This window comes from Panthera onca, chromosome E2, assembly GCF_046562875.1.
Source record: "Panthera onca isolate mPanOnc1 chromosome E2, mPanOnc1 haplotype 2, whole genome shotgun sequence".
Lineage (NCBI taxonomy): Eukaryota > Metazoa > Chordata > Mammalia > Carnivora > Felidae > Panthera > Panthera onca.
Genome location: NC_138353.1, coordinates 8,876,158 through 8,900,085, shown reverse-complemented (window position 1 = coordinate 8,900,085; position 23,928 = coordinate 8,876,158). Strand labels below are relative to the sequence as shown.

At 56.5% G+C, this 23,928-nt stretch overlaps 4 protein-coding genes and 2 long non-coding RNA genes across 14 annotated transcripts; 5 read left to right on the top strand and 1 right to left on the bottom strand.

Moving 5' to 3' along the window:
* The first annotated feature begins 191 nt into the window (after nt 1-191).
* LOC132690803 (izumo sperm-egg fusion protein 1) lies at nt 192-18,870 on the top strand. 6 transcript variants are annotated; one of them, XM_081791480.1, is made up of 9 exons: nt 192-889; nt 1,274-1,348; nt 1,685-1,771; nt 1,998-2,018; nt 2,327-2,452; nt 2,640-2,740; nt 3,001-3,154; nt 3,437-3,558; nt 18,633-18,870. In XM_081791480.1, exons 1-9 carry the CDS (start codon nt 655-657, stop codon nt 18,756-18,758), a joined length of 1,047 nt encoding a protein of 348 aa, XP_081647606.1. In that variant the 5' UTR covers nt 192-654; the 3' UTR covers nt 18,759-18,870. The 6 variants fall into 6 exon arrangements, with proteins under 6 accessions (XP_081647606.1, XP_078295694.1, XP_078295693.2 ...); XM_078439568.2 differs by lacking the exon at nt 18,633-18,870 and adding an exon at nt 3,831-3,984 and having other exon boundaries at nt 193-889; XM_078439567.2 differs by lacking the exon at nt 18,633-18,870 and adding an exon at nt 3,831-3,984 and having other exon boundaries at nt 193-889; nt 3,437-3,611.
* Nucleotides 4,663-8,621, top strand: LOC132674464 (izumo sperm-egg fusion protein 1-like). 3 transcript variants are annotated; one of them, XM_078439559.2, is made up of 10 exons: nt 4,665-5,343; nt 5,742-5,816; nt 6,196-6,282; nt 6,539-6,559; nt 6,905-6,985; nt 7,175-7,275; nt 7,527-7,680; nt 7,974-8,148; nt 8,374-8,503; nt 8,534-8,621. In XM_078439559.2, the coding sequence occupies exons 1-10, from the start codon at nt 5,109-5,111 to the stop codon at nt 8,594-8,596; spliced, it is 1,122 nt and encodes a 373-aa protein (XP_078295685.1). In that variant the 5' UTR covers nt 4,665-5,108; the 3' UTR covers nt 8,597-8,621. The 3 variants fall into 3 exon arrangements, with proteins under 3 accessions (XP_081647605.1, XP_081647604.1, XP_078295685.1); XM_081791478.1 differs by having other exon boundaries at nt 4,664-5,343; nt 8,374-8,621; XM_081791479.1 differs by lacking the exon at nt 6,539-6,559 and having other exon boundaries at nt 4,663-5,343; nt 8,374-8,621.
* Nucleotides 9,332-13,250, top strand: LOC132676806 (izumo sperm-egg fusion protein 1-like). Its single transcript, XM_078439564.1, has 9 exons — nt 9,332-10,028; nt 10,409-10,483; nt 10,818-10,904; nt 11,165-11,185; nt 11,537-11,617; nt 11,807-11,907; nt 12,159-12,312; nt 12,615-12,849; nt 13,068-13,250. Exons 1-9 carry the CDS (start codon nt 9,794-9,796, stop codon nt 13,150-13,152), a joined length of 1,074 nt encoding a protein of 357 aa, XP_078295690.1. The 5' UTR covers nt 9,332-9,793; the 3' UTR covers nt 13,153-13,250.
* Nucleotides 15,160-17,620, top strand: LOC132675019 (uncharacterized). Its single transcript, XR_013552730.2, has 4 exons — nt 15,160-15,859; nt 16,205-16,288; nt 16,927-17,007; nt 17,360-17,620. It is a non-coding gene; the product is annotated as an uncharacterized LOC132675019 (long non-coding RNA).
* LOC144614712 (uncharacterized) lies at nt 18,833-19,525 on the bottom strand. Of its 2 annotated transcripts, none has more exons than XR_013552729.2 (2): nt 19,106-19,525; nt 18,833-18,998 (listed from the first exon to the last, which is right to left on the bottom strand). It is a non-coding gene; the product is annotated as an uncharacterized LOC144614712 (long non-coding RNA). The 2 variants fall into 2 exon arrangements; XR_013552728.2 differs by having other exon boundaries at nt 18,833-18,945.
* A 71-nt stretch (nt 19,526-19,596) lies between these two features.
* Nucleotides 19,597-23,667, top strand: LOC132677591 (izumo sperm-egg fusion protein 1-like). The gene is made up of 9 exons (XM_078439572.2): nt 19,597-20,229; nt 20,672-20,746; nt 21,118-21,204; nt 21,460-21,480; nt 21,830-21,910; nt 22,086-22,186; nt 22,447-22,600; nt 22,907-23,165; nt 23,394-23,667. The coding sequence occupies exons 1-9, from the start codon at nt 19,995-19,997 to the stop codon at nt 23,485-23,487; spliced, it is 1,107 nt and encodes a 368-aa protein (XP_078295698.1). The 5' UTR covers nt 19,597-19,994; the 3' UTR covers nt 23,488-23,667.
* Nucleotides 23,668-23,928: the final 261 nt, after the last annotated feature.

Genomic DNA, 23,928 nt, shown 5'->3' with positions numbered 1-23,928 from the left:
GCTCAGAAACTCAGGGACGAGAGGAAGCTGAAGGCCAGATGCCCTCGCCTGAGCTGACGAGATGAAACTTCTAGTCCGAGAAGGAGGCCTCTTTGCGATTTCCTGGAACCATAGGCGGAGCCTTCCTTTGTTGCCGTCCAATCGGACTCAGAGTTGGGTTTGTGGGCGGGGCCAAGGAAACTCCTGGGCGTGTCTCCAGGGAAGTCGGGCCCCCACGTCCGAAGCTAGAAGGGGGAGGCTGTGGGAATTCCTTGTAGATCGGGGGAAACGGTGACTCGGGCTCCAGTCACAAAGCTCTCCACATCACGTGACCAACCTCACCTTCGCTCCAGAAACGTCCTCAATTTTAGCCGTGGCAAATAGAGTGGAAGGACGTGACCCGCTCGTCCCCTCTAAAGGCCCTCAGCCTGGATTCGGCCCTTCAGCGAACCCTAGTATTCCAGGGTGCAACATTCAAGGTCAAGGTCGGGCAGCGGCTGTCTAGGGTGCATCGGGACTCCGGACTCCTCGGTTTCCTAACCGAGAAGGGGGAGCCCTGCAGATTGGGGGGTCTTGCTCTCGGGGAAGGGGTTCTTTCCCGTTACTGATCACCCCTTCCGCGTGGGGTGGGAGGACCCTCCCCGGGTTCTGTGCGGGCTGAGCGCTGTGGCCGCAATGGGTCCCCAAGTGGCCCTCCTGGTGGCGGCGCTAGCCGGCTGCCTGCTTCCTGCCGGGGGCTGTGTCATATGTGATCAGAGGGTCGTGGCCGCGCTGGACGCCTTGGAAAAGGAATACCTGCCTACCCACATGGCGCGCGAGCGTCAGGGACAAGTGATGGAAACGATAAGACAAACCGTGAGAAATTTCTGGGACCTGCCATATTTAGAGGATGCCTTTATGGGGGTTATAGGTGAGGGCAGGGTAGAGCGTGGGAACCCCGGGTCGTGGAAAAAGAGGAGTCTGGTGCTAGGATTCCTGGGAGCAGGGACGGGGTGGGGGGGAGGGAGGGAAGGGCTGGAGCCAGAGTCTACTGGGTTCGTGATGGAGAGGGCTGAGTGGCAGATTCCAGGGCTTTCCAAGCGCTAGGAAATACTGTGTTCTCCTACCCCTTACCCTGCAATTTTATGTAAAAAACTACAACTCCCAGAAGGCGACAGGCAATCCTTTACAGCCCTAGCCTTGCCCAATAGCCACATGGGCATTGTAGTTTTTAACACTAGCTGAGCCAATGGGACCACAAGGCTTCGAATCTGAGGTTCTATCTCCCCTCCCCGCATCCCCCGTGTCCCTCCAGATGAGGCCACAATGGAAACGTCAGTGTTGGGTTTTCTGAGGAGTATGACACTTATCACAAACAGTGACATAGCAGGTAAATGGCAGAGTGGCCAGGGGAGGGGCTTCGGAATCCTTTGGCTCTGGAGCCAAACTGCCTAGGTTCAAACACCGGCCCTGTCATCCCCTAGCTGTGTGGCCTTTAGGGAGGGATATCACAGCTTTGTCACCTCCAAACTGGGTCATAACGGTGCCTGCACCCAGGCCAGTGACTTAGCCCAGTGGCCAGCATGGTTAAGTGGTCATTCAATTTCACTGCCCCTCCCGGAGATGGCCCCAACCTGGAACGCCAGCCTCTTCAGACGGGTACCTGTACCTCCTCCTGGGGTGGGTGGGAGGAGGGGTCGCACTCTGTCACCCTGCTCTTTCCCAGATGACACTTTCGTGAAGGAGTTCTCCTGGATGTTGACTCTGGAAAAGGCAGCGTTTCAGCGCAATATTGCTCGGTTCCAAAGAGAGGGTGAGGGAAGATGGGTTCCCTCAGGGACCACAGCCCCTTCCTCCACCAGTCCCGGGGTCCCTGTCCCCAGTCCTCTGCTTCTCTATGTCCAGCCCCTCCCCTCTCCCAACAGCGTCCACCCTCCGACCCAAGAGCCCAAACCCCAACCTATTCCTTCTCCCCCTCTCTCGTGTCCTTTAACTTAGAAATCTGATAACTTTTTTTTTTTTTCTTCCTTCTGAGGCAGATTTCTGTCCCAACAAATGTGGTGAGTCCAGATTAGGGAAGCTGGTTTTCTATCCCCCATTCTGGCCCCGGTTAATACCCAGCCTTTCTCCTCCTGCTTTGGGTCTCGATAGTTCTTCCTTCCCCACGTCTGAGAGGTTCCTGGTCCCCAGTAGTCCTTCTGCACAGCAGACTCCTGGGCAACGGGTCCTATTCCATGTGGGCTCCTCACTGAGCCCGGTTAGATCCCTCTTCCGGCAGGTCGGCCTTCTAGCCCCGCCCCTTGGGCTGACCTCTCGGGATTAGGCGCTGGGCCCCGCCCCAGCCCTTGACCCTGCCCTCTCCTTTTAGTCTCTTCTATTCAGGATGTATGCAACCTTGATCCTGCCCCTTCAGGTATGATGTTGCAGCCTCTGATCTGGTGCAGTAATTGTAAAAAGCAGCTTCACGTTTGTCGAAAGTCCACAGATTGCGGTGGTGAGAGACCTGGGGCCAGCTGGAGGGGGTGGGGGGTTGGCGCAAGAGGGGCGGGGCCAGAGGAGAGCCGGGGGTCTAGAGAGGCCAAAGAAAGGAGCCGGCCCACCAGAAAAGTGGGGGCCAAGACCAAGCGCGAGGGAGTTGAGGGAGAACCAAGATGCATCCCACCGTAACCGCCTGTCCCCAGTGCGCCACATCAACGTCCACGAAAAGGAAGACCTGGTCCTGGACTGTGAGCTCAACTGGCATAAGTTATCTCAAGGCCTGACCTATTACAGCTTTTACAGGGTGGGCCCTTCAACCCCACCAACCCCAAGTCCATTAGGCTTGGTTGAGCGCCCACCCCGGTATCCACAAGCTTGTTGCCACAATCCCCATCACCCATGACCTACCAGGTTTGACTTCTACGGATCCCCGGGGACCCCCATGCCCTACCAATAACCCTAGACTCCCATCTCCCCCACTGAGATCCCGTGATGCTCTCACACCTGTACTTCCCCAAACCCTGAACTCCCCAGGCCTCTGTGACCCCTTGAGCTTGGGTCTAGGTTTGGGGGAGCAATTCTGAGACCTTGGTGTCCAAGGGGAAACGGCCCACCCTGACCAAGCCCCTGGTGGGGCCAGAGGATGCGGGTGACTACCGCTGCGAGTTGGGCACTGTGAGATCCCTCCCAGCCACGGTCATCCATTTTGAAGTCACAGGTCAGAGCTGGGGAGTCCACGGAAGTGTGGGAATCAGGGTCCTGGGGTTAGGGGACAGCAGCTTGGGGCGTGGCCTATGGGGCAAAACTTCCTGTCGGGGTGTCCTTTCAGGCCGCGGGGGTGTGGCCACCCGCCACCGTGGCCGGGGTCCAGGCAGAGAGGGTCGCGATTGTCTCCTCCAAGGCCCGGGCCTTGGGGGAAGGTTGGAGGGGAGGGAGCTTGCCTGGGCCACGGGGGACCTTGGTGGCCTCCCAAGGCTGCTCTTTCTCTCCCCTCTGTCAGTGTTGCCTCAAAGAATCATTGAGGAGACACCGACATCAAACTTTGAAACCGAGGAGCAGCTGTCCCCAACCCTCCAGCCTTCAGAGTACCCTAAGCCCGAGAAGGTGCTGAGAAGCCTTCTGGTAGGGCTGCTGATCTGGGGCTTTGTGGTGCTGATGATCGGCTTTGTCACCGCGTGAGCCAACCCTGATGAAGGCGGGACACGAACGGAGGGGCGGGGTCTCCAAATCCCAATGCAGGAGGGGGTCCTTTCAGGGAGAGGCCTTAGAAAATGGTAGTGATGATCCAGCCTGGGTCACTGCTGGAATAAGACCAAATATAGGGAGGCGAGGAGGGCTATCCCTCAAGACCTAACCTGGTTCCACTGTCTGCCCCCCCCCCCGCCCTCCCCCAGCGCACTTTGCTTTCTGCCTGGGAACATGATGGATTCCATAAAGTCCTGGCTCCTCACGAACAAAGTAGCCGCACCGCAGAGCCAGGTTCCGAAGGTACCGAAAGAAAACGACGCAGCACCAAGTCACAAATAAAGATTTATCTGGTTGCCTAAATAGCGGATTCATTTCCTCGGGTCTGATGCTCTTTTTGGCTTTCCGAGAGGAAAGGTCTGGGGCTCGCCTCCTGTCCTAGAAGGAGAGCCCGGGAACCCGGGTCCCTTGGTCATGGCAGGGCCCCCTGGCTGAGATGTAATTCCCGAATCGAGGAGTGGGGAAGGGCCAGCCCTACCCAGATCTCCTCCCCCAGCCTCGCCCCCTCACGGGACGCCCCCTCCCGGCTCTTCCAGCCGAGTTTCCCCTGGCCTTTTCCTGTCCCCCAGCCAGGGCTGGGAGCCGGGGCAGAGGGGTCAAGAACCAACCCGGGTCAACGAAGACAGGGCGCCGAGGTGCTGTTGGGACCCGAAGCGGAGTAAGAACCGCGGGACCAGGGGTCCACACCCCTCCTGCATCAGACCCAAGAGCCGGTCCCCAGCCATCTTCCACGCCAGTTCCCAGGAGTTAAGCTCCCATCCTTCTCCTCCGCCCAGATTCATTAGTCTGACCCCAACCCCCTCCACCCCCAACGCGACCACACAAGGGCCTCATCTGGGAGGCCGAGATGAAAGTTCTAGTCAGAGAGGGGTCGGTCTGCGAGATCCTGGAACAATAGGCGGGGCCTCCCTTTGTTGCCGTCCAATCAGACTCAGAGTTGGGTTTGTGGGCGGGGCCAAGGAAACTCGCCGAGAGTGTCTCTAGAGAAGTCGGCGCCCCAAGTAGAAAGGAAGAAGAGGGACTCTGTGGGATTGAGGCGACCGTCGAGTCTGACCCCAGTCATAAAGCTCTCCACGTCACGTGACCAACCTCACCTTCGCTCCAGAAACGTCCTCAATTTTAGCCGTGGCAAATAGAGTGGAAGGACGTGACCCGCTCGTCCCCTCTAAAGGCCCCCAGTCTGGATTCGGCCCTTCAGCTAACCCTAGTATTCCAGGGTGCAACAATCAAGGTCAAGGCCGGGCAGCGGCTGTCTAGGGTGCATCGGGACTCCGGACTCCTCGGTTTCCTAACCGAGAAGGGGGAGCCCTGCAAATTGGGAATTCTTACTCTCGGGGAAGGGGTTCTTTCCGGTTCGCGATCACCCCTTCCGTGTGGGGTGGGCGGCCCCTCCCCGGGGTTCTGCTGGGGCTGAGCGCTCTGGGGAAATGGGTCCCCAAGTGGCCCTCCTGGTGGCGGCGCTAGCCGGCTGCCTGCTTCCTGCCCGGAGCTGTGTCACTTGTGATCGAAGGGTCGTGGCCGCGCTGGACGCCTTGGAAAAGGAATACCTGCCTACCCACCTGGCGCCCGAGCGTCACAGAGAAGTGATGGAAAAGATAAGACAAACCGTGAGGAATTTCCGGGACCTGCCAGATTTAGAGGATACCTTTATGGGGGTTATCGGTGAGGGCAGGGTAGAGAGTGCGAATCCAGGGGTCGAGGGAAAAGAGGGGCCTGCGTTCTAGGATTGTTGCGGGAGCGGGCAGGAGGGAAGGAAACGAAAGGCTGGAGGGAGACTGTACTGGGTTCGTGAATGGAGAAGGCTGGGATGCAGATTCCAGGCCTTCCCCAGGACAGACCAATACACTGTTCCCCTAGTCCTTACGTGGCAATTTTATATGGAAAAAAAAAAAAAAAATACAACTCCCAGAAGGCAACGGGCGTGCCAGCCATTTACAGCCCTGGGCTGGTCCAGTAGCCTCATGGGTATTGTAGTTTTTAACACCTGCTGAGCCAAGAGACCGCAAGGCTTGGGATCTGAGGTTCTAGCTCCCCTCCCCGCATCCTCTGTGTCCCTCCAGATGAGGCCACAATGGAAACGTCAGTCTTGAGTTTTCTGAGGAGTGTGAGGCTTATCAGAAACAGTGATGTAGCAGGTAAATCCACATAGGGGCCAAGGGAGGGGCTCCAGAAACTTTTAGGGAAATGATTGTTGGTGAGGACGGGTCTGGTAGTGGCTCTGGAGCCCACCTGCCTCGGTTCAAATTCCGGGCCGGTCATCCCCTAGCTGTGTGGCCTTTAGGGAGGGACTTTGCAACTTTGTCACCTCTAAAATGGGTCCTAACAGTGCCTGCAGGCCAGGGGCTGCTTAGCTCAGTGGCCAGCATTGTTAAGTGGTCATTCAATTTCATTGTCCCTCCCTGAGGTGGCCCCAACGCGGAATGCCAATCTCTTCACACAGAAGAAACTTCCTGTATCTCCTCCTGCGGTGGGCGGGGGAGGGGTGCCACTCTATGTCACCCTGCTCCTTCCCAGATGACACTTTCGTGAAGGAATTCAACTGGATGTTGACTCTGGAAAAGGCAGCCTTTCGTGGCTACGTCACTCGATTCCAAAGAGAGGGTGAGGGAAGACGGCTTCCGTCAGGGACCACAGCCCCTTCCCTCAACAGGCCCAGGGACTCTGTCCCCAGCCCCCTGCTTTCTATGTCCAACCACTCACCTCTCCCGACCCTGTCCTCCCTTGGACCTAGAGATTCAGACACCCGGGTCCTTCTTCCCTCCAACCCAACAGCCCAAACCCCAACCTATTCCTTTTTGCCCCCTCTCATCCCCTTTAACAGGAATCTGATAATTCTCTTTTCTTCCTTCTGAGGCAGATTTCTGTCCCAACAAATGTGGTGAGTCCGGATTATGGGAACTGGTTTTCTATCCTTCATCCTTGCCCCCTGAATACCCAGCCTTCCTCCTCCGGCTTTGGGTCTCGATGGTTCTTCCTTCCCCACGTCTGAGAGGTTCCTGGTCCCCAGTAGTCCTTCTGCACAGCGGACTTCCTGGGCAACGGGTCCCCTTCTCTGGGCGCTCTTTCCTGAGACTGGTTACACCCCTCTTCAGGGAGGACTGCCTTCTAGCCCCGCCCCTTGGGCTGACCTCTAGGGATTAGGCGCCTGACTCCGCCCCAGACCTTGGCCCTGCCTTTGGCCTCGCCTCTCAGGGCGAATACAGCCTGGATCCTGTCCCTTCAGGTACAATGCTGCAGCTTCTGATCTGGTGCAGTAACTGTAAAAAGCAGCTTCACGTTTGTCGAAAATCCAGAGATTGTGGGGGTGAGAGAGCTGGGGCCAGCCGCAGGGGTGGGCGCAAGAGGGGCGGAGCCAGAGGAGAGACGTGGCCTAGAGAGGGCGGGGACTGGAGCGGAGGGTGGAGACAGAAAGGGGGGCTTAGACCAAGTGGGTGGCACTGGCGGGAGGGCAGGAAACCTTGGAGAAGTGTCCCACCGTAAATCCTGTCCCCAGTGCGCCAAATCAACGTCCATGAAACGGAAGACCTGATCCTCGACTGTGAGCTCGACTGGCATAAATTATCCCAAGGCCTGACCTATTACAGCTTTTACAGGGTGGGCCCTTCAATCCCCAGTCCGTTAGGCTTGTGTGAGCCCCCACCTCTATATCCACAGCCTTGTTCGCACAATCCCTATGACCTATGACCTACCAGGTTTGACTTCTACGGATCCCCGGGGACCCCATGCCCTTACCAGTAACCCTGGACTCCCATCCGGCCACTGAGTCCCCGTGATGCCCTCACACTTGTACTGCCCCAAATCCTGAATTCCCCCAGGCCTCTGTGACCCCTTGAGCTTGGGTCTAGGTTTGGGGGAGCAATCCTGAGACCTTGGTGTCCGAGGGGAAACGGCCCACCCTGATCAAGCGACTGGTGAGGCCAGAGGATGCGGGTAACTACCGCTGCGAGTTGGGCACTGAGCGATCCGGCCCAGCCACGGTCATCCATTTTGAAGTCACAGGTCAGAGCTGGGAGTCGACAGACGTATGGGACTCAGGGTCCTCGGTCTGGGGGGCAGTCAGCTTCAGCGAGCGACCTGGGGGGCCTAACTGTCTGTCGGGGTGTGGTTTCAGGCCAAGGGGGTGTGGCTTCCTGCCCAGGGTGCGGCCACCTCTCACAGTGGCCTGGCTTCAGGCAGTGAGGGGCGTGCTTATCTCCTGGGAGGCCTGGGTCCTGGGGAAGGGTGGCGTGGACAGAGCTTGCCTGGGCCACGACCGGCCCTCCCAGGACTGCTCCTTCTCTCTCCTCTGTCAGTGTTGCCCAAAAGAGTCATTGAGGAGATCCCGAAATCAAACCCCGGGACCCAGTATCAGCGGTTTCGATCCCTCAAGCCGACAGAGTGTCTGAATCCCAAGGACGCGCTGAGAGGCTTCCTGTTCGAGATGCTGATCTGGGGCTTTGTGTTTCTGATCATCGGCTTTGCCACCTCGTGAGCCGCCTCCGGGAGAAGGCAGGGCTTGGGGCGAGGGGCGGGGTCTCCGACGTCCTAACGTAGGAGGAGGTGTTAGGGGGAGGGGCTTAGAAAAGAGGGGCGTGCTTACCTAGGGCTGCGAAGCTTGGGTCATAGAAAAGGATCAGATCTAGGGAGGCTGGGAGGGGTGTCCTTCACTCAGGACCTAATCTGCTTACACGATTGCACCGCACCCTTCCCCAGCGTACTTTGCTTTAGGTCTGGGACCCTGATCGATTCCGTCAAGTCCTGGGTCCGTACCGACAAGGCAGCAGCCCCAGAGGACCAGGGTCCACAAAGTCCGCTGTCACAGACCCAGCTATCACAGAGCCAGGTGTCACAGACCCAGCTATCACAGAGCCAGGTGTCACAGACCCAGCTTCCCAAGGTACCGAACGAAGAAAAAGGCCACAGCACCAAGGCTTAAATAAAGATTTATCTGATTGCCTAAATATCGGATTCATTTTCTCCGTTCAGATTCTCAGTTTTGGCTTCCCGAGAGGAGAGCTCTGGGGCGGGTCTCCTGTCCTAGAAGGATAGACTGGGAACCCGGGTCCCTTCGGCGTGGCAGGGCCACCTGGCTGAGATGCACTTCCAGAATCAAGGAGTGATTCCCGAATCAAGGGCCAGCCCTACCCAGATCTCCTCTCCCAGGCCCGACCCCTCACATGACAACCCATCCACACTCTTCCAGTGGGTTTCCACTGCCTTTTCCTGTCCCCCAGCCAGTGCTGGGAGCCGGGGCAGAGGCAAAGGCTGAATGGGAACAGTGGGGTCTGAACTAACCAGGCCGACGGAGCCAGGGCGCCGGGTGCTGTTGGGGCCTGAAGCAGGGACCCAGGGGTCCACACGCCTCCTCCATCAGACCCAAGACCGTGTCCCCAGCCATCTTCCACGCCAGTTCCCAGGAGCTAAGCTCCCATCTTTCTCCTCCACCGAGACTCTTTAGTCTGACCCCACCCCCTCCACCCCAACGCGACCACACGGGGGCCTCATCTGGGAGGAACCAGAAAAAAGTTCTAGTAGAGAGGGGGCGGAGGGCGTTATCCTGGAACTATAGGCGGAGTCTCCCTTTGTTGCCGTCCAATCAGACTCAGAGTTGGGTTTGTGGGCGGGGCCAAGGACACTCCTGGATTGTCTCTAGGTAAGTCGGGGGCCTGTGTGGAAAGCTAGAAGGGAAACGCTGTGGGATTTCCTTGCACATGGAGGCGATCTTCAGGTCTGACTCCAGTCATAAAGCTCTCTGCATCACGTGAGCCACCTCACCTTCGCTCCAACGACATCCTTAATTTCAGTCGTGGCGTAACAGAGTGGAAGGACGTGGCCGGCTCGTCCCTCTGAATGCCCTCAGCCTGGATTCCGCTCTTCAGCAAACCCTAGTTGTATTCGAGGGTCAACGGACAAGTTCAAGGTCGGGCAGCGGCTGCTCAGTGTGCATCGGGACTCCGGACTCCTCGGTTTCCTAACCGAGAAGTGGGAGACCTACAAATTGGGGGTCTTAGTCTCCGGGAAGGGGTTCTTTCCCCTTAGCGATCACTTCCTCCTCCGTGTGGGGTGGGCGGACCCTCCCCATAAAGTCCAGATAGTCCTGGTGGGTTCTGCTGGGGCTGAGCGCCCTGGGGAAATGGGTCCCCAAGTTGCCCTCCTGGTGGCGGCGCTAGCCGGCTGCCTGCTTCCTGCCCGGAGCTGTGTCACGTGTGATCGAAGGGTCGTGGCCGCGCTGGACTCCTTCGATAAGGAATACCTGCCTACCCACCTGGCGCCCGAGCGTCACAGAGAAGTGATGAGAACGATAAAAGCAACCGTGGGGAATTTCACCAAACTGCCAAATTTACAGCGTTCCTTTATCGGGGTTATCGGTGAGGGCAGGGTAGAGCATGGGAACCCTGGGTCATGGGAAACAAGGGGTCTAGTCCTAGGATTGCTAGGGGCGGGGTGGGGGGGGACGGGAGGGAAGAGCTGAAGGCAGAGTCTACTGGGTTCAGGCATGGGGAAGGCTGGGATGCAGAATCCAGGCCTTGCCAAGGCTAGGAATACACTTTCCCTACGCCTTGCCTTGCCATTTTGGATAAAAACTACAACTCCCAGCAGGCAACGGGCGGGCAATCGCTTTACAGCCCCATCCTTGCCCAGTGGCCACATGGGTATTGTAGTTTGTAACGCTAGCTGAGCCAAGAGAGCTTAAGGTTTGGAATCTGAGGTTCTGTCTCCCTTCCCCGCATCCCCTGTGTCCCTCCAGATGAAGCCACAATGGAAACGTCAGTCTTGAGTTTTCTGAGGAGTGTGAAATATATCACAAACCGTGGTTTAAGAGGTAAATGCACACAGATGGGCGGGGGGAGAAGCTCCAGAATCTTTGGCTCTGGAGTCAAACTGCCTAGCTTCAAATACCTGCCCAGTCATCCCCTAGCTGTGTGGCTTTGCGGGAAGTTTTCCACCTCTCAAATGGATCATAACGGTGCCTGGACACCAGCCCTCGCTTAGCTCAGTGGCCGGCATGGTTAAGTGGTCATTCAATTTCATTGTCGCTCCCTGAGAAGTCCCCAACGGGAATTGGCATGCCCTTCAGACAGAGGAAACTTCCTGTACCTCACTCCTGGGGTGGGGAGCGGAGGGGAAGCACTTTACGTCACCCTGCTTCTTCCCAGATGACACTTTAGAGAAGGAGTTCTCTGAGATGTTGACTCGGGAAAAAGAAAGCTTTCAGAGCTACGTCGCTCGGTTCCAAAGAGAGGGTGAGGGAATATGGGTTCTGTACGGGACCACAGCCCCTTCCTCCACCAGTCCCAGGGTCTATGTCCCCAGTCCCTGCTTTCCATGTCCATCCCCTTACCTCTCCCGACCGCGCCCTCCCTTGGACCCAGAGCTCCAGGCACCCAGGTCCTTCCTGCCTCCAACCCAAGAGCCCAAACCCCCACCTATTCCTTCTCCCCCTCTCTCATGTCCTTTAGCTTAGAAATCTGATACCGTTATTTTTTTCTTCCTTCTGAGGCAGATTTCTGTCCCAACAAATGTGGTGAGTCCAGATGATGGAAGATGGTTTTTTTATCCTTCATCCTTGCCCCGTGAATACCCAGCCTTTCTCCTCCTGCTTTGGGTCTCGATGGTTCTTCCTTCCCCACGTCTGAGAGGTTCCTGGTCCCCAGTAGTCCTTCTGCACAGCAGACTCCTGGGCAACGGGTCCTATTCCATGTGGGCTCCTCACTGAGCCCGGTTAGATCCCTCTTCCGGCAGGTCTGCCTTCTAGCCCCGCCCCTTGGGTTGACCTCTCGGGATTGGGCGCCTGATCCCTCCCCAGCCCTTGACCCTGCCCTCTACTGTTAGTCTCCTCTGTTAGGATAAATAGAGCCTTGATCTCTCCCCTCAGGTACGATGTTGCAGCTTCTGCTCTGGTGCCACATATGCAGAAAGCACCTTTACCTTTGTCGAAAGTCCACAGATTGCGGAGGTGAGAGGCTGGGGCCAACGGGAGGGGTTGGCGCAGGAGAGGCGGAGCCGGAGGAGAGAGGGAGTCTTGACAGGGCGGAGACTGAAGCCTGCCTGTTAGCAAAGAAGGGCCTGGACCCAGTGGGAGGGAGTTGATGGAGGGCCTGGAACCACGAGGAAGCACCCACCCCACCATAACCTTTGTCCCCAGTGCGCCAAATCAACGTCCACGAAAAGGAAGACTTGGTCCTGGACTGTGAGCTCGACTGGCATAAATTATCTGAAGGCCTGACCAACTACAGCTTTTACAGGGTGGGACTTTCAACCCCAAGTCCATTAGGCTTGTGTGAGCGCCGACCCCTGTATCCACAAGCTTGTTCCCACAATCCCCATGACCCACGACCTACCAAGTTTGCCTTCTACGGATCCCCGGGGACCCCATGCCCTTACCAGTACACCCTGGATTCCCATCTTGCCCACTGAGATCCCGTGATGATCTCACCTCTGTTCTCCCTAAGGCCTGAATTCCCCAGGCCTCTGTGATCTCTTGAACTTGGGTCTAGGTTTGGGGGAGCAATTCTGAGACCTTGGTGTACAAGGGGAAACGACCCACCCTGACCAAGCCCCTCGTGGGGCCAGAGGATGCAGGTACCTACCGCTGCGAGTTGGGCACTGAGCGACATGGCCCATCCACGGTCATCCATTTTGAAGTCACAGGTCAGTGCTGGGGAGTCGACAGAAGTGTGGGGTTCAGTTTCGTGGGTTTGGGGTACAGCCATCTTCAGGGCGTGGCCTGCGGGTTAAAACTTCCCTGTGGGATGTGGATTCCGGCCATGGGGGTGTGGCTTCCTGTCCTGGGCGTGGCCACTGCTCACCTGGACCATGCTTCCTGCAGTTAGGGTCCTGATTATCTCCTGGAAGGCCTGGGTTTGGGGAAGGTTGGCGTGGAGATAGCTTGCCTGGGCCACGAAGGGCCCTTGGGACCCTCTCAGGTCTGCTCTTTCCCTTTCTTCTGTCAGTGTTGCCTCAAAGAATCATTGTGGAGACAACGTCCAAGTCTTCAACCTTTGTAACCCAGCCTTCAATGTCTGTAACCCAGTCATCAACCAGTGGAACCCTGGCTGAGATCGGGCATGACCTGTCCCTAACTCTCGGGAGGGTAGAGTACCCGAAGTTGGAGAATAAGCTGAGAGGCCGTCTCATAGGGCTGCTGATCTGGGGGTTTGTGGTGTTGATCATCGGCATTCTCACCGCGTGAGTCGCCCACGGAAGAAGTCAGGGCTTGGAGCAAGGGGCGGGATGTCCACCCTCCAAAGGGAGGAGGTTGTTCTCTTGGGGATGGGGTGGGGCTTACCTCTGCCGACTAAGTTGGGGTCATTGCGAGAATAAGATCCAATATAGGGAGGCTGGGAGGAGTGTCCCTCACTCAGGACCTAATCTGGTTCTGCTATTTGCACCCCACCCTCCCCCAGCGTCCTTTGCTTTCGGCCTGGGAAGGTGATCGATTCCATGAATACCTGGTTCTCCGCTGACAGGGCGGGTCTTCCATCGGGCTAGGTCCCAAAGAGTCAGCCTTCACAGGAGCAGGTTCCGAAGGTACCGAAGGAAAAGGCCACAGTACCATGGCACAAATAAAGATTTATCTGGTTGTCTAACTACCGGACTCATTTCCTTTGCTCTGATCCTCACTCTCGGTTTCCGAGAGAACTCTGGGGCTGGTCTCCTGTCCTAGAAGGAGAGCCTGGGAACATGCGTCCCTTCATCATGACAGGGCCACCTGGCTGAGATGTAATTCTGGAATCAAGGAGTGGGGAAGGACCAGCCCTACCCAGATCTCCTCCCTCAGGCCCGTCCTCTCACAGGATGCCCCCTCCCAGCTCTTCCTGCCAGGTTTGCTCTTGTCTTTTCTGGATCCCCAGCCCGTACCGGGAGCCTGGGCAGAGGCAAAGGCTGAAGGGGAACAGCGGGGTCAGGAAGCAACCAGGAGCAACAGAGCCAGGGCCCTGGGGTGCTGTTGGGACCTGAAGCAGGGTAAGAACCAAGGACCCTGAAGTCCAGACCCCTCCTCCCTCAGACTTAGTGTTGAGGGAGCATAAGGCAGGCTGAGAGCAACATAGAGGCTAGCACTCCCCACCCCCTGGTGGGATATAGGTGACATTCCTCAGGCACTCCTGAGGTACTTTGTCTTTTCTTCCTTTACTCTCATTTTAGGGGCTTTTCGCGAAGTATGGTCTTACTAGAACCCTTTTCATGTGGATTGCTCAGGCTGCGATCCTCTAGCCTGTGTCTACTCTATGGGGAGGAGAAAGCCTGTCTTTTGGCTGGATATTACTACCCTGGGCGGGGTGGTAATGAGACCCAGAAACTTGGTGCCCTCTCTTTACTCCTGTCTTCAGGCAAAGTTGTCTGTCTTGTGCATGGGACAGCCACCTGTCCAAGTAGCCAAGTGGACTAACACGGCTGCCAATCTTATGATTCCCGTGTGAGGTATCTTCCTCATTGGTCCAAGGTGATCCCCTCCACATTTCTGGTCTAGCTGCTTCTAGCCTCGGAACCTCCCACGGAGAGCTGGCGAAACCACTACTCGATTGAAAGAACATTGAACCGGGGACCGTTTCTTAGGGAAGTTGGCTGTGAAGACCTTACGTGTTGGAATGTCACTTAGATCACGGTGGATTTCTGTCTTTACTGTTTTCAATCAGTGTCCTCTACTAACTGCTACTTAAATTACCAAATTGGGTCATTCCCCCTTGCAAAACTTTTCCAGTGTTTTCCACGGGCTCTAAATGACAGTTGACTGTCCTTCTCAGCAAGGCAAATTTGGTCCATAGGTCAGACACCCATCTGTAGTCTGGGGGAAGCGAAGGGATGCTAACATCCCTCTTTTAGGAGCCCTTAATCGGCTAGTCGGTGGTCACAGCGATTTCGTTTGAGGGTTGTGTCGGGTCGCTTTGGCACCGGGAACCTCTGACGTTTCCTGTGCCTGGGACACCACCAGGGAGCCGGGGGGTGGGGCGGTTGTCAGGATAATAGATGCTTTCTCTCTAGGAGAAGCATGGGAGCTCCTCCTCTGTCTCCAAGGAGTCTCCCCTGGGATGTCTTTTAACCCACTGGAAACAATTTGGATTGAAAAATTTAGGAAAGGATTGATCTCCTGTAATGCTGCATGGCATCCGTAGGATCTAGCAGTTAGATCTCTTCTGCAGTAAACAGGGCAAATGGACAGAGGTACCCTAGGTCCAGGCCTTCACAGATCTAAATCACGACCCAGACCCAAAGGCCTCTTGCAGAATGTGTTTGCCAAAGTGTATTTGGCTGGTAAACTCCCTCCTGACATATTGGATGTCTAAATAGGCCTCCTCTAAGTGAATCCAGGCTGTTGGAGGAAACACAGGCCATTTCCAACCAAGGGGACGCTGACTCTTTCTCTCTGTTCCTCCTCCTAACCGGAGTGAGGGCTTCTCCCTCATTCATTTCCTGGGTTAACGGCTACAATCGGAGGTAATTGTGATTAGTCTCTCTCGGGTCTGGGACTTTACGGAATATTCCCCAGCAGCTGCCGAAACTCCATTCATTTTAGGGAAATTCCCTATCTTCTCCAGCCTGACACGGACCGCCTAATTCTTCTTTGGTGGAAAAAACATGCCATCTGCTCATCTGTTCAAGTTGACAGGCTTTAGTACCAGGAGACCCTTTTCTCTCTGTGACCCCAAATGTCACAGACAAGTGATGAAAACAATAAGAGAAACCGTGAGGAATTTCAAGGACCTGCCACATTTAAAGCCTCCATTATATGGGGCTGTCGGTGAGGGGAGCTTAGAGCCTGGGAACCCTGGGTCCTGCAAAAGGAAGAGTCTGGGGCTAGGATTGCTGCAGGAGGGGGCAGGCGTGGAGAAACGGGAAGCGCTGAGGGCAAAGTCTACCGGGTTCAGAAATGGAGAAGGCTGGGATGCAGAATCCAGGCCTTGCCAGGGCTAGGAATACACTTCCCCTATAGGCCTTACCTTGCCATCTTGGATAAAAACTACAACTCCCAGCAGGCAACGGGCGGGCAATCGCTTTACAGCCCCATCCTTGCCCAGCGGCCACATGGGTATTGTAGTTTGTAACACTAGCTGAGCCAAGGAGACCTTAAGGCTTGGAATCTGAGGTTAGAGCTCCCCTCCCCGCATCCCCTGTTCCCCTCCAGATGAGGCCACAATGAAAATGGCAGCGTCGAGTTTTCTGAGGAGTGTGAAACTTATCACAAACCGTGGTTTAAGAGGTAAATGCACACAGATGGGGGGGGGGGGGGGGGAGGAGAAGCTCCAGAATCTTTGGCTCTGGAGTCAACCTGCCTAGCTTCAAATACCTGCCCAGTCATCCCCTAGCTGTGTGGCCTTGGAGGAGGTTCTCTGCCTCTCAAATGGATCATAACGGTGCCTGGACACCAGCCCTCGCTTAGCTCAGTGACCGGCATGGTTAAGTGGTCATTCAATTTCATTATCGCTCCCTGAGAAGTCCCCAACGGGAATTGGCATGCCCTTCAGACAGAGGCAAACTTTCTGCACCTCACTCCTGGGGTGGGGAGCGGAGGGGTCGCACTCCCTGTCACCCTGCTTCTTCCCAGATGACACTTTCGTGAAGGAGTTCTCCGCGATGTTGACTCGGGAAAAGGAAACGTTTCGGCGCGATGTCGCTCGGTTTCACGGAGGTGAGGGAAGATGGGCTCCGTCAGGGACCACAGCCCCTTCCTCCACCAGTCCCAGGGTCTCTGTCCCCAGCCCCCTGCTTCTCTACGTCCAGCCCCTCACCTCTCCCGACCGCGCCCTCCCTTGGACCCAGAGCTCCAGGCACCCGGGTCCTTCCTCCCTCCAACCCAAGAGCCCAACCCCCACCTATTCCTTGGCCCCCCTCTCTGGTGTCCTTTACCTTTGAAACCTGATAATAATTTCTTCCCTTTCTTCAGATGAAGATTCTTGTCCCAACAAATGTGGTGACTCCGGATTATGGGAACTGGTTTTCTATCCTTCATCCTTGCCCCGTGAATACCCAGCCTTTCTCCTCCGGCTTTGGGTCTCGGTGGTTCTTCCTTCCCCACGTCTGAGAGGTTCCTGGTCCCCAGTAGTCCTTCTGCACAGCGGACTTCCTGGACCGCGGGTCCCCTTCTCTGGGCGCTCTTTCCTGAGACTGGTTACACCCCTCTTCAGGGAGGACTGCCCTCTAGCCCCGCCCCTTGGGCTCACCTCTAGGGATTAGGGGCCTGACTCCGCCCCCGACCTTGGCCCTGCCCTCTCCGTGTAGCCCCTTCTCTCGGGGTGCCGAATTACAACCTCGTTCATGCCCCTTCAGGTGTATTGTTGCGGCTTCTGAGGTGGTGCGATTCTTGCCTGCTGCACACTTACCCTTGTCGAAAGTCCACAGATTGCGGACGTGAGAGGGCTGGGGCCAGCGGGAGGGGTTGGCGCGAGAGGGGTGGAGCCAGAGGAGAGAGGGCGTCGTGACAGGGCGGAGACTCAAGCTGGCACCCTAGCAAACATGGGGGGCCCAGACCCAGTGGGAGGGAGTTGAGGTAGGACCGGAAACCATGAGGAAGCACCCCACCGTCACCCCCTGTTCCCAGGGCGCCAAATCAACGTCCATGAAAAGGAAGACTTGGTCCTGAACTGTGAGCTCCACTGGCATATAATTGCTACAGGCGGGTTCCATTACAGCTTTTACAGGGTGGGCCCTTCAACCCCAAGTCCATTAGGTTTGTCTGAGCCCCCGACCCCTGTATCCACAGGCTTGTTCCCACAATCCCTGTGACCCATGACCTACCAAGTTTGACTTCTATTGATCCCCGGGAGCTACTACCCCAGGCCTGAATTCCCGACACCTCTGTGACCCCTTGATCTTGGGTCTAGATTTCGGGGAGAAATTCTGAGACCTTGGTGTACAAGGGGAACTGGCTCACCCTGACCAAGCCCCTCGTGAGGCCAGAGGACGAAGGTAACTACCGCTGTTGAGTTGGGCACCGCGGGAGTGAGCACACTCTAGGTCATCCGTTTTCTTTTTTTTTTTTTTTTTTTTTTTTTTTTAATTTTTTTTTCAATGTTTTTTATTTTTATTTTTGGGACAGAGAGAGACAGAGCATGAAAGGGGGAGGGGCAGAGAGAGAGGGAGACACAGAATCGGAAACAGGCTCCAGGCTCCGAGCCATCAGCCCAGAGCCCGACGCGGGGCTCGAACTCACGGACCGCGAGATCGTGACCTGGCTGAAGTCGGAGGCTTAACCGACTGCGCCACCCAGGCGCCCCGGTCATCCGTTTTCAAGTCACAGGTCAGTGCTGGGGAGTTGACTGAAGTGTGGGATTCAGGGTTGTGTGTTGGGGGGACAGTCAGCTTCAGGGCATGGCTTCAAGCCACTGGGATGTGGCTTCCTGCCCTGGGTGTGGCCCCCAGCCTCCTTGACCAGGCTTTCTGCAGTTAGGGTCTTGATTATCCCCTGGAAGTCCTGGGTGCTGGGGAAGGTTGGCGCGGAGATAGCTTGCCTGGGCCATGACTGGCCTTTGGGACCCAACCAGGTATGCTCTTTCCCTCTCCTCTACCAGTGTTGACTCGAAGAATCATTGCGGAGACAACTTCCAAGTCATCAACCTTTGTAACCCAGCCATCAACCATTGGAAACCAGTCACCAGCCATTGGGACCGAGGCCGAGGAGGAAATCTGGGATGACCTTTCCCCAACCCTCGTGCCCTCAGAGCGTTCAAACCCAGAGGATGTGCAGACATGCCTTCTGATAGGGGCTGCTTCTCTGGTGCTTTTTCCTGCTGATCATAGGATTTTTCACTGGGTGAGCCAACCACTGAAGACGGCAGGGCTTGGCGTGAGGGGTGGGGTCCCCACCTTCTTAATGTGGGAGGGGTCTTGTGGGGTTTGAAAACTGGGAGGGGCTCACCTACATGGGCGAAGCTTGGGTCATTGTTAGAAAAGGATCAAATATAGGGAGGGTGGGAGGGGTGTCCCCCAGTCAGGACCTAATCTGTTACCGCATTTTGCACCCTACCGTCCCCCAGCGTACTTTGCTTTCGGTCTGGGATGGTGATCGATTCCATAAAGTCCAGATTCCACACCGACAAGGCAGCTGCTCCACAGGACCAGCTTCCACAGAGTTGGCTGTCACAGAGCCAGCTGTCACATGACCAGCGCTCACACAGCTGGCTTTCAGAAACCCAGGTTCCAAAGGTTTGGAAAGTTCCAAAGGAAAAGGCCACAGTGCCAAGGCGCAAATAAAGATTTATCTGGTTGTCTCTACATCAGGTTCATTTCCTCAGGTCTGACCCTCGGTTTTGGTTTCCCCAGAGGAGAGGTCTGGGCTGGTCTCCTGTCCTAGAAAGAGAGACCAGGAACCGTGTCCCTTCGTCGTGGCAGGGCCTCACTGGCTGAGATGTAGTTCCAGAATTAGAAGTGGGAAGGACCAGTCCTACCTAATTCTCCCCACCCCCACCCAGGTCCGGTCCTCTCCAAGGAACCCTGTCCCCACATTTACCATGGGTTTCCTCTTGCCTTTTCCTGTCCTGCAGCCAGTGCTGGGAGCTGGGGCAAAGCCTGACAGGAACAGTGGGGCCAGGAAGCCACCAGGGCCGGGGTGCTGTTGGGACCTGAGGCAGGGGAAGACCCAGGCATCCGGGGGTCCACACCCAAGAGCCCGTCTCCAGCAATCTTCATCCCAGCACCCACGAGCTAGGCTCCCATCCTTCTCCTCCACCCAGACTTACGAGTTCACTCCAGCCCCCAGCACGGCAACCCCACCACTGAGGGCCTAGTCTGGGGGGACCAGATGAACTTTCTAGTCTGAGAGGGGGCTGTCTGCTTTGTCCTGGAACCATAGGCGGAGCCTCCCTTTGTTGCCGTCCAATCAGACTCAGAGTTGGGTTTGTGGGCGGGGCCAAGAAAACTCCCGGGGAGCGTCGTCTCTAGGGAAGTCCGGCGGGGGGGGGGGGGGGGGCGGCGGGCCAGGTAGTAACGTAGAAGGGGGAGGGTGTGGGAATTCCTTGTAGATCGGGGTGAAAGGTGACCCTGGCTCCAGTCATAAAGCCCTCCACATCACGTGACCAACGTCACCCTCTCCCCAACAACATCCTTATTTTCAGTCTTGGGAAATCGAGTGGAAGACGGTGGCCTGCTCGTCCCTTCCAAAAGCCCTCAGCCCGGTTTCGGCTGTTCCGCTACAACATTCAAGGTCAAGGTCGGGCAGCGGCTGTCTAGGGTGCCTCGGGACTCCGGACACCTCGGTTTCCTAACGGAGAAGTGGGAGCCCTGCAAATTGGGGCTCTTCGTCTCAGGGATAGGCTTCTTTCCCCTTAGCGATCACCTCCTCCGAGTGGGGTGGGAGGACCCTCCCCGGGGTTCTGTGCGGGCTGAGCCCTCTGGCCTCAATGGGTGCCCAAGTAGCTCTCCTGGTGGCGGCGCTAGCCGGCTGCCTGCTTCGGGCCCGGAGCTGTGTCATTTGTGATCCAAGGGTCGTGGCCGCGCTGGACGCCTTGGAAAAGGAATACCTGCCTACCCACCTCGCCCCCGGGCGTCACAGACAAGTGATGGAAAGGATAAGAGAAACCGTGAGGGATTTCCGGGACCTGCCATATTTAGAGGACACCTTTATGGGGGTTATCGGTGAGGGCAGGGTAGAGAGTGGGAATGCAGGGTGGAGGGAAAGCAGGGGTCTGGTGCTCGGATTGCTGGAGGCGGGGGAGGGACGGGACGCAAGGGCTGGAGGCAGAGTCTGCTGGGTTCGTGAATGGAGAAGACTGAGATGCCGATTCCAGGCCTTCCCCTGGGCAAAGGAATACGCTGTTTCCCTAGTCCTTACCCTGCAATTTTGTAAAAAAACAACAAACAAAAAACAAAAAAACCAAAAAACAACAAACCCACAAAACAAACAAACAAAAAAACTACATCTCCCAGAAGTCAACGGGCGTGCAATCCATTTACAGCCCTGGCCTTGCCCAGTAGCCTCATGGGTATTGTAGTTTTTGACACTAGCTGAGCCAATGAGACCTTAAGGCTTGGAATCTGAGGTCTAACTCCTCTCCCCGCATCCTCTGTGTCCCTCCAGATGAGGCCACAATGGAAACGTCAGTCTTAAGTTTTCTGAGGAGTGTGAGACTTATCAGAAACAGTGGTGTAGCAGGTAAATCCACACAGGGGCCAGGGGATGGGGCTCCAGAAACTTTTAGGGAAATGTTTTTTGGTGAGGACGGGTCTGGTAGTGGCTCGGGAGCCCACCTGCCTCGGTTCAGCTTCCCGCCCAGTCACCCCTTGCTGTGTGGCCTTGAGGGAGGAATTTCCCAGATTTGTCCCCTCCAAAATGGGTCCTAACAGTGTCTGCATGCAGGCGTCACTTTGCTCAGCGGCGGCATTGTTAAGTGGTCATTCAATTTTCACTGTCCCTCCCGTCACTGTCCCATCCCAATGTGGAATGCCAATCTCTTCACACAGAAGGAACTTCCTCCTGGGGTGGGTGGGGAGGGGAAAGCACTCTGTCACCGTGCTCCTTCCCAGATGACTCTTTCGAGAAGGAGGTCTCCAAGATATTGACTCGGGAAAAGGCAACCTTTCAGAGCTACATCCTTCGGTTCCAACGAGAGGGTGAGGGATGATGGGTTCTGTACGCGACCACAGCCCCTTCCTCCAACAATCCCAGGGTCTCTGCCCCCAGCCCCCTGCTTCTCTATGTTCACTTCCTCACGTCTGCCGATCCGGTCCTCCCTGGGACCCAGAGATCCAGACATCCGGGTCTTTCCGCCCTCAAACCCAAGAGCCCAACCCAAAACGTAGTTCTTCTTCGTCCTTTCTCTCAAGTACTTCATCTTTGATCTGATTTTTTTTTTTCTATCGAGGCAGATTTATGTCCCAACAAATGTGGTGAGTCCGGATTATGGGAGCTGGTCCTCTATTCCTTATCCTCGCTGGGTTAATACCCAGCCCGTCTCCTCCCGCGTTGGGTCTCGATGGTTCTTCATTCTCCACGTCAGAGAAGTTCCTGTTCTCCAAGTCCTTCTGCACAGCGGTCTCACTGGGCAGCGGGTCATGTTCTACGTGTGCTCTTTACTGAGCCTGGTTCCATCAGTCTTCCCAAGTACTGCCTTCTAGCCCCGCCCCCTGGGCTGACCTCCAGGGATTAGGCGCCTGAGTCCTCCCCGGACCTTGGCCCTGCCCTCTCCGTGTAGCCTGGCCTCTGGGGGCCAATACCGCTTCGTTCATGCCCCTTCAGGTACGATGTTGCAGCGTCTGATGTGGTGCAGTAATTGCGTCCAGGACAATTACGTTTGTCGAAAGTCCAGAGATTGCGGGGGTGAGAGAGCTGGGGCCAGCTGCGGGGGTTGGCAAGAGAGGGGCGGAGCCAGAGGACAGCGTGAGTCTAGAGAGGGCGGCGACTGGAGAAAAAGCAGGGCGGAGCCCAAGTGGAGGGAGTTGAGAGAGGGCCAGCAACCTTGAAGAAACACCCGACCTTAATCCCCTGTCCCCAGTGCGCCACATCAACGTCCACGAAAAGGAAGACCTGGTCCTGGACTGTGAGCTCAACTGGCATAAGTTATCTCAAGGCCTGACCTATTACAGCTTTTACAGGGTGGGCCCTTCAACCCCACCAACCCCAAGTCCATTAGGCTTGGTTGAGCGCCCACCCCGGTATCCACAAGCTTGTTCCCACAATCCCCATGACCCATGACCTACCAGGTTTGACTTCTGATCCCCGGGGACCCCACACCCTTAGCAGTATACCCTGGGCTCCCATCTCCCCCATTGAGATCTCGTGATGCTCTCACCCCTGTAATTCCCCAACCCCTGAATTCCCCCAGGCCTCTGTGACCCCTTGAGCTTTGGGCCTAGGTTTGGGGGAGCAATTCTGAGACCTTGTTGTACAAGGGGAAATGGCCCACCCTGACCAAGCCCCTCGTGAGGCCAGAGGATGCGGGTGACTACCGCTGCGAGTTGGGCATTGAGCGATCCGGCCCAGCCACGGTCATCCATTTTCAAGTCACAGGTCAGAGCTGGGGAGTCCACGGAGGTGTGGGAATCAGGGTCCTGGGTTTGGGGGATGGCAGGGAGCGTGGGGGCGTGGTCTTCAGGTTAAAACTTCCCTTCGGGGTGTGGATTCAGGCCACAGGGGTGGGGCTCCCTGTTCTGGGTGTGGCCACCGCTCTCATTGACCGGCCTTCCAGCAGTGAAGGTCATAATTATCTCCTTGAAGCCCTGGGTCTTGGGGGAGGTTGGTGTGGAGAGAGCAAGCCTGGGCCAGGGGGGACCCTTGGGGCCTGCTCAGGTCGGCTCTTTCCCTCTCCTCTGTCAGTGTTGCCTCAAAGAATCTTTGGGGAGATAACGTCCAAGTCTTCAACCTTTGTAACCCAGCCATCAACCACTGAAACCCAGTCACCAACCATTAGAACACAGTCCCCAGCCATTGGAACCGAGGCTGAGGAAATCTGGGGTGACCTTTCCCCAACCCTCCGGCCCTCCGAGTGTTCAAACCCGAAGAACGTGCAGACAGGCCTTCTGATAGGGCTGCTGCTCTGGTCCTTTTTGCTGCTGATCCTGGGCTTTGTCACCGGGTGAGCCAACCACTGAAGAGGCAGGACGGGGAGAGGGGGCGGGGTCTCCACCTTCCTACTGCAGGAGAGGTCCTGCGGGGGATGGGGCTTAGAAAACTGGGTGGGGCTTACCCAGGTGGGCAAAGCTTAGGCCATGCTAGAAAATGATCAGATATTAGGAGGCTGGGGAAGGTGTCCCTCCCTGGGGACCTGATCCTTTACCACTTTCTGTGCCCCACCCTCCCCCAGCATACTCTGCTTTCGGTCTGGGATGGTGGTCGATTCCAGAAAGTCCAGATACCACACCGAAATGGCAGCTGCTCCGCGGGACCAGGCTCCATAGAGTCAGCTGTCACAGAGCCGCGTTCTCAAAGTACCGAAGGACGAGGACACAGGACCAAGTCACAAATAAAGATTTATCTGGTTGCTGAAATATCAGATTCATATCCTCGGGTCTGATCCTCAGTTTTGGTTTCCTGAGAGGAGAGCTCTGGGGCTGGTCTCCTGTCCTAGGAGGAGAGACCCGGAAGCGGGGTCCCTTCGTCGTGGCAGGGCCACCTGGCTGAGATGTAATTCCAGCATCGAGGAGTGGGGCAGAGCCAGGCCTACCCAGACCTCCTCCCCCAGGCCCATCTCTTGACAGGGCGCCCCCTCCTCACTCTTCCAGCCGGCTTTCCTCTGGCTTTCCTCTGGCGTTTTCCTGTCCCCCAGCCACTGCTGTGAGCCGGGGCAGAGGCAAAGGCTGAAGATGAACAGCGGGTTTAGGAACCAACCAGGGAGAACG

Bases quoted from the DNA above. Each gene is read 5' to 3' on its own strand.
- LOC132690803 (XM_078439567.2), top strand. From the start codon at position 655: ATGGGTCCCCAAGTGGCCCTCCTGGTGGCGGCGCTAGCCGGCTGCCTG. The intron at 1,349-1,684 runs GTAAATGGCAGA...GCTCTTTCCCAG, and splicing joins CACAAACAGTGACATAGCAG to ATGACACTTTCGTGAAGGAG. The intron at 2,453-2,639 runs GTGAGAGACCTG...GCCTGTCCCCAG, and splicing joins AAAGTCCACAGATTGCGGTG to TGCGCCACATCAACGTCCAC.
- LOC132674464 (XM_081791478.1), top strand. From the start codon at position 5,109: ATGGGTCCCCAAGTGGCCCTCCTGGTGGCGGCGCTAGCCGGCTGCCTG. The intron at 5,817-6,195 runs GTAAATCCACAT...GCTCCTTCCCAG, and splicing joins CAGAAACAGTGATGTAGCAG to ATGACACTTTCGTGAAGGAA. The intron at 6,986-7,174 runs GTGAGAGAGCTG...TCCTGTCCCCAG, and splicing joins AAAATCCAGAGATTGTGGGG to TGCGCCAAATCAACGTCCAT.
- LOC132676806 (XM_078439564.1), top strand. From the start codon at position 9,794: ATGGGTCCCCAAGTTGCCCTCCTGGTGGCGGCGCTAGCCGGCTGCCTG. The intron at 10,029-10,408 runs GTGAGGGCAGGG...GTGTCCCTCCAG, and splicing joins TTCCTTTATCGGGGTTATCG to ATGAAGCCACAATGGAAACG. The intron at 10,484-10,817 runs GTAAATGCACAC...GCTTCTTCCCAG, and splicing joins CACAAACCGTGGTTTAAGAG to ATGACACTTTAGAGAAGGAG.
- LOC132677591 (XM_078439572.2), top strand. From the start codon at position 19,995: ATGGGTGCCCAAGTAGCTCTCCTGGTGGCGGCGCTAGCCGGCTGCCTG. The intron at 21,911-22,085 runs GTGAGAGAGCTG...CCCTGTCCCCAG, and splicing joins AAAGTCCAGAGATTGCGGGG to TGCGCCACATCAACGTCCAC. The intron at 22,601-22,906 runs GTCAGAGCTGGG...CTCCTCTGTCAG, and splicing joins CATCCATTTTCAAGTCACAG to TGTTGCCTCAAAGAATCTTT.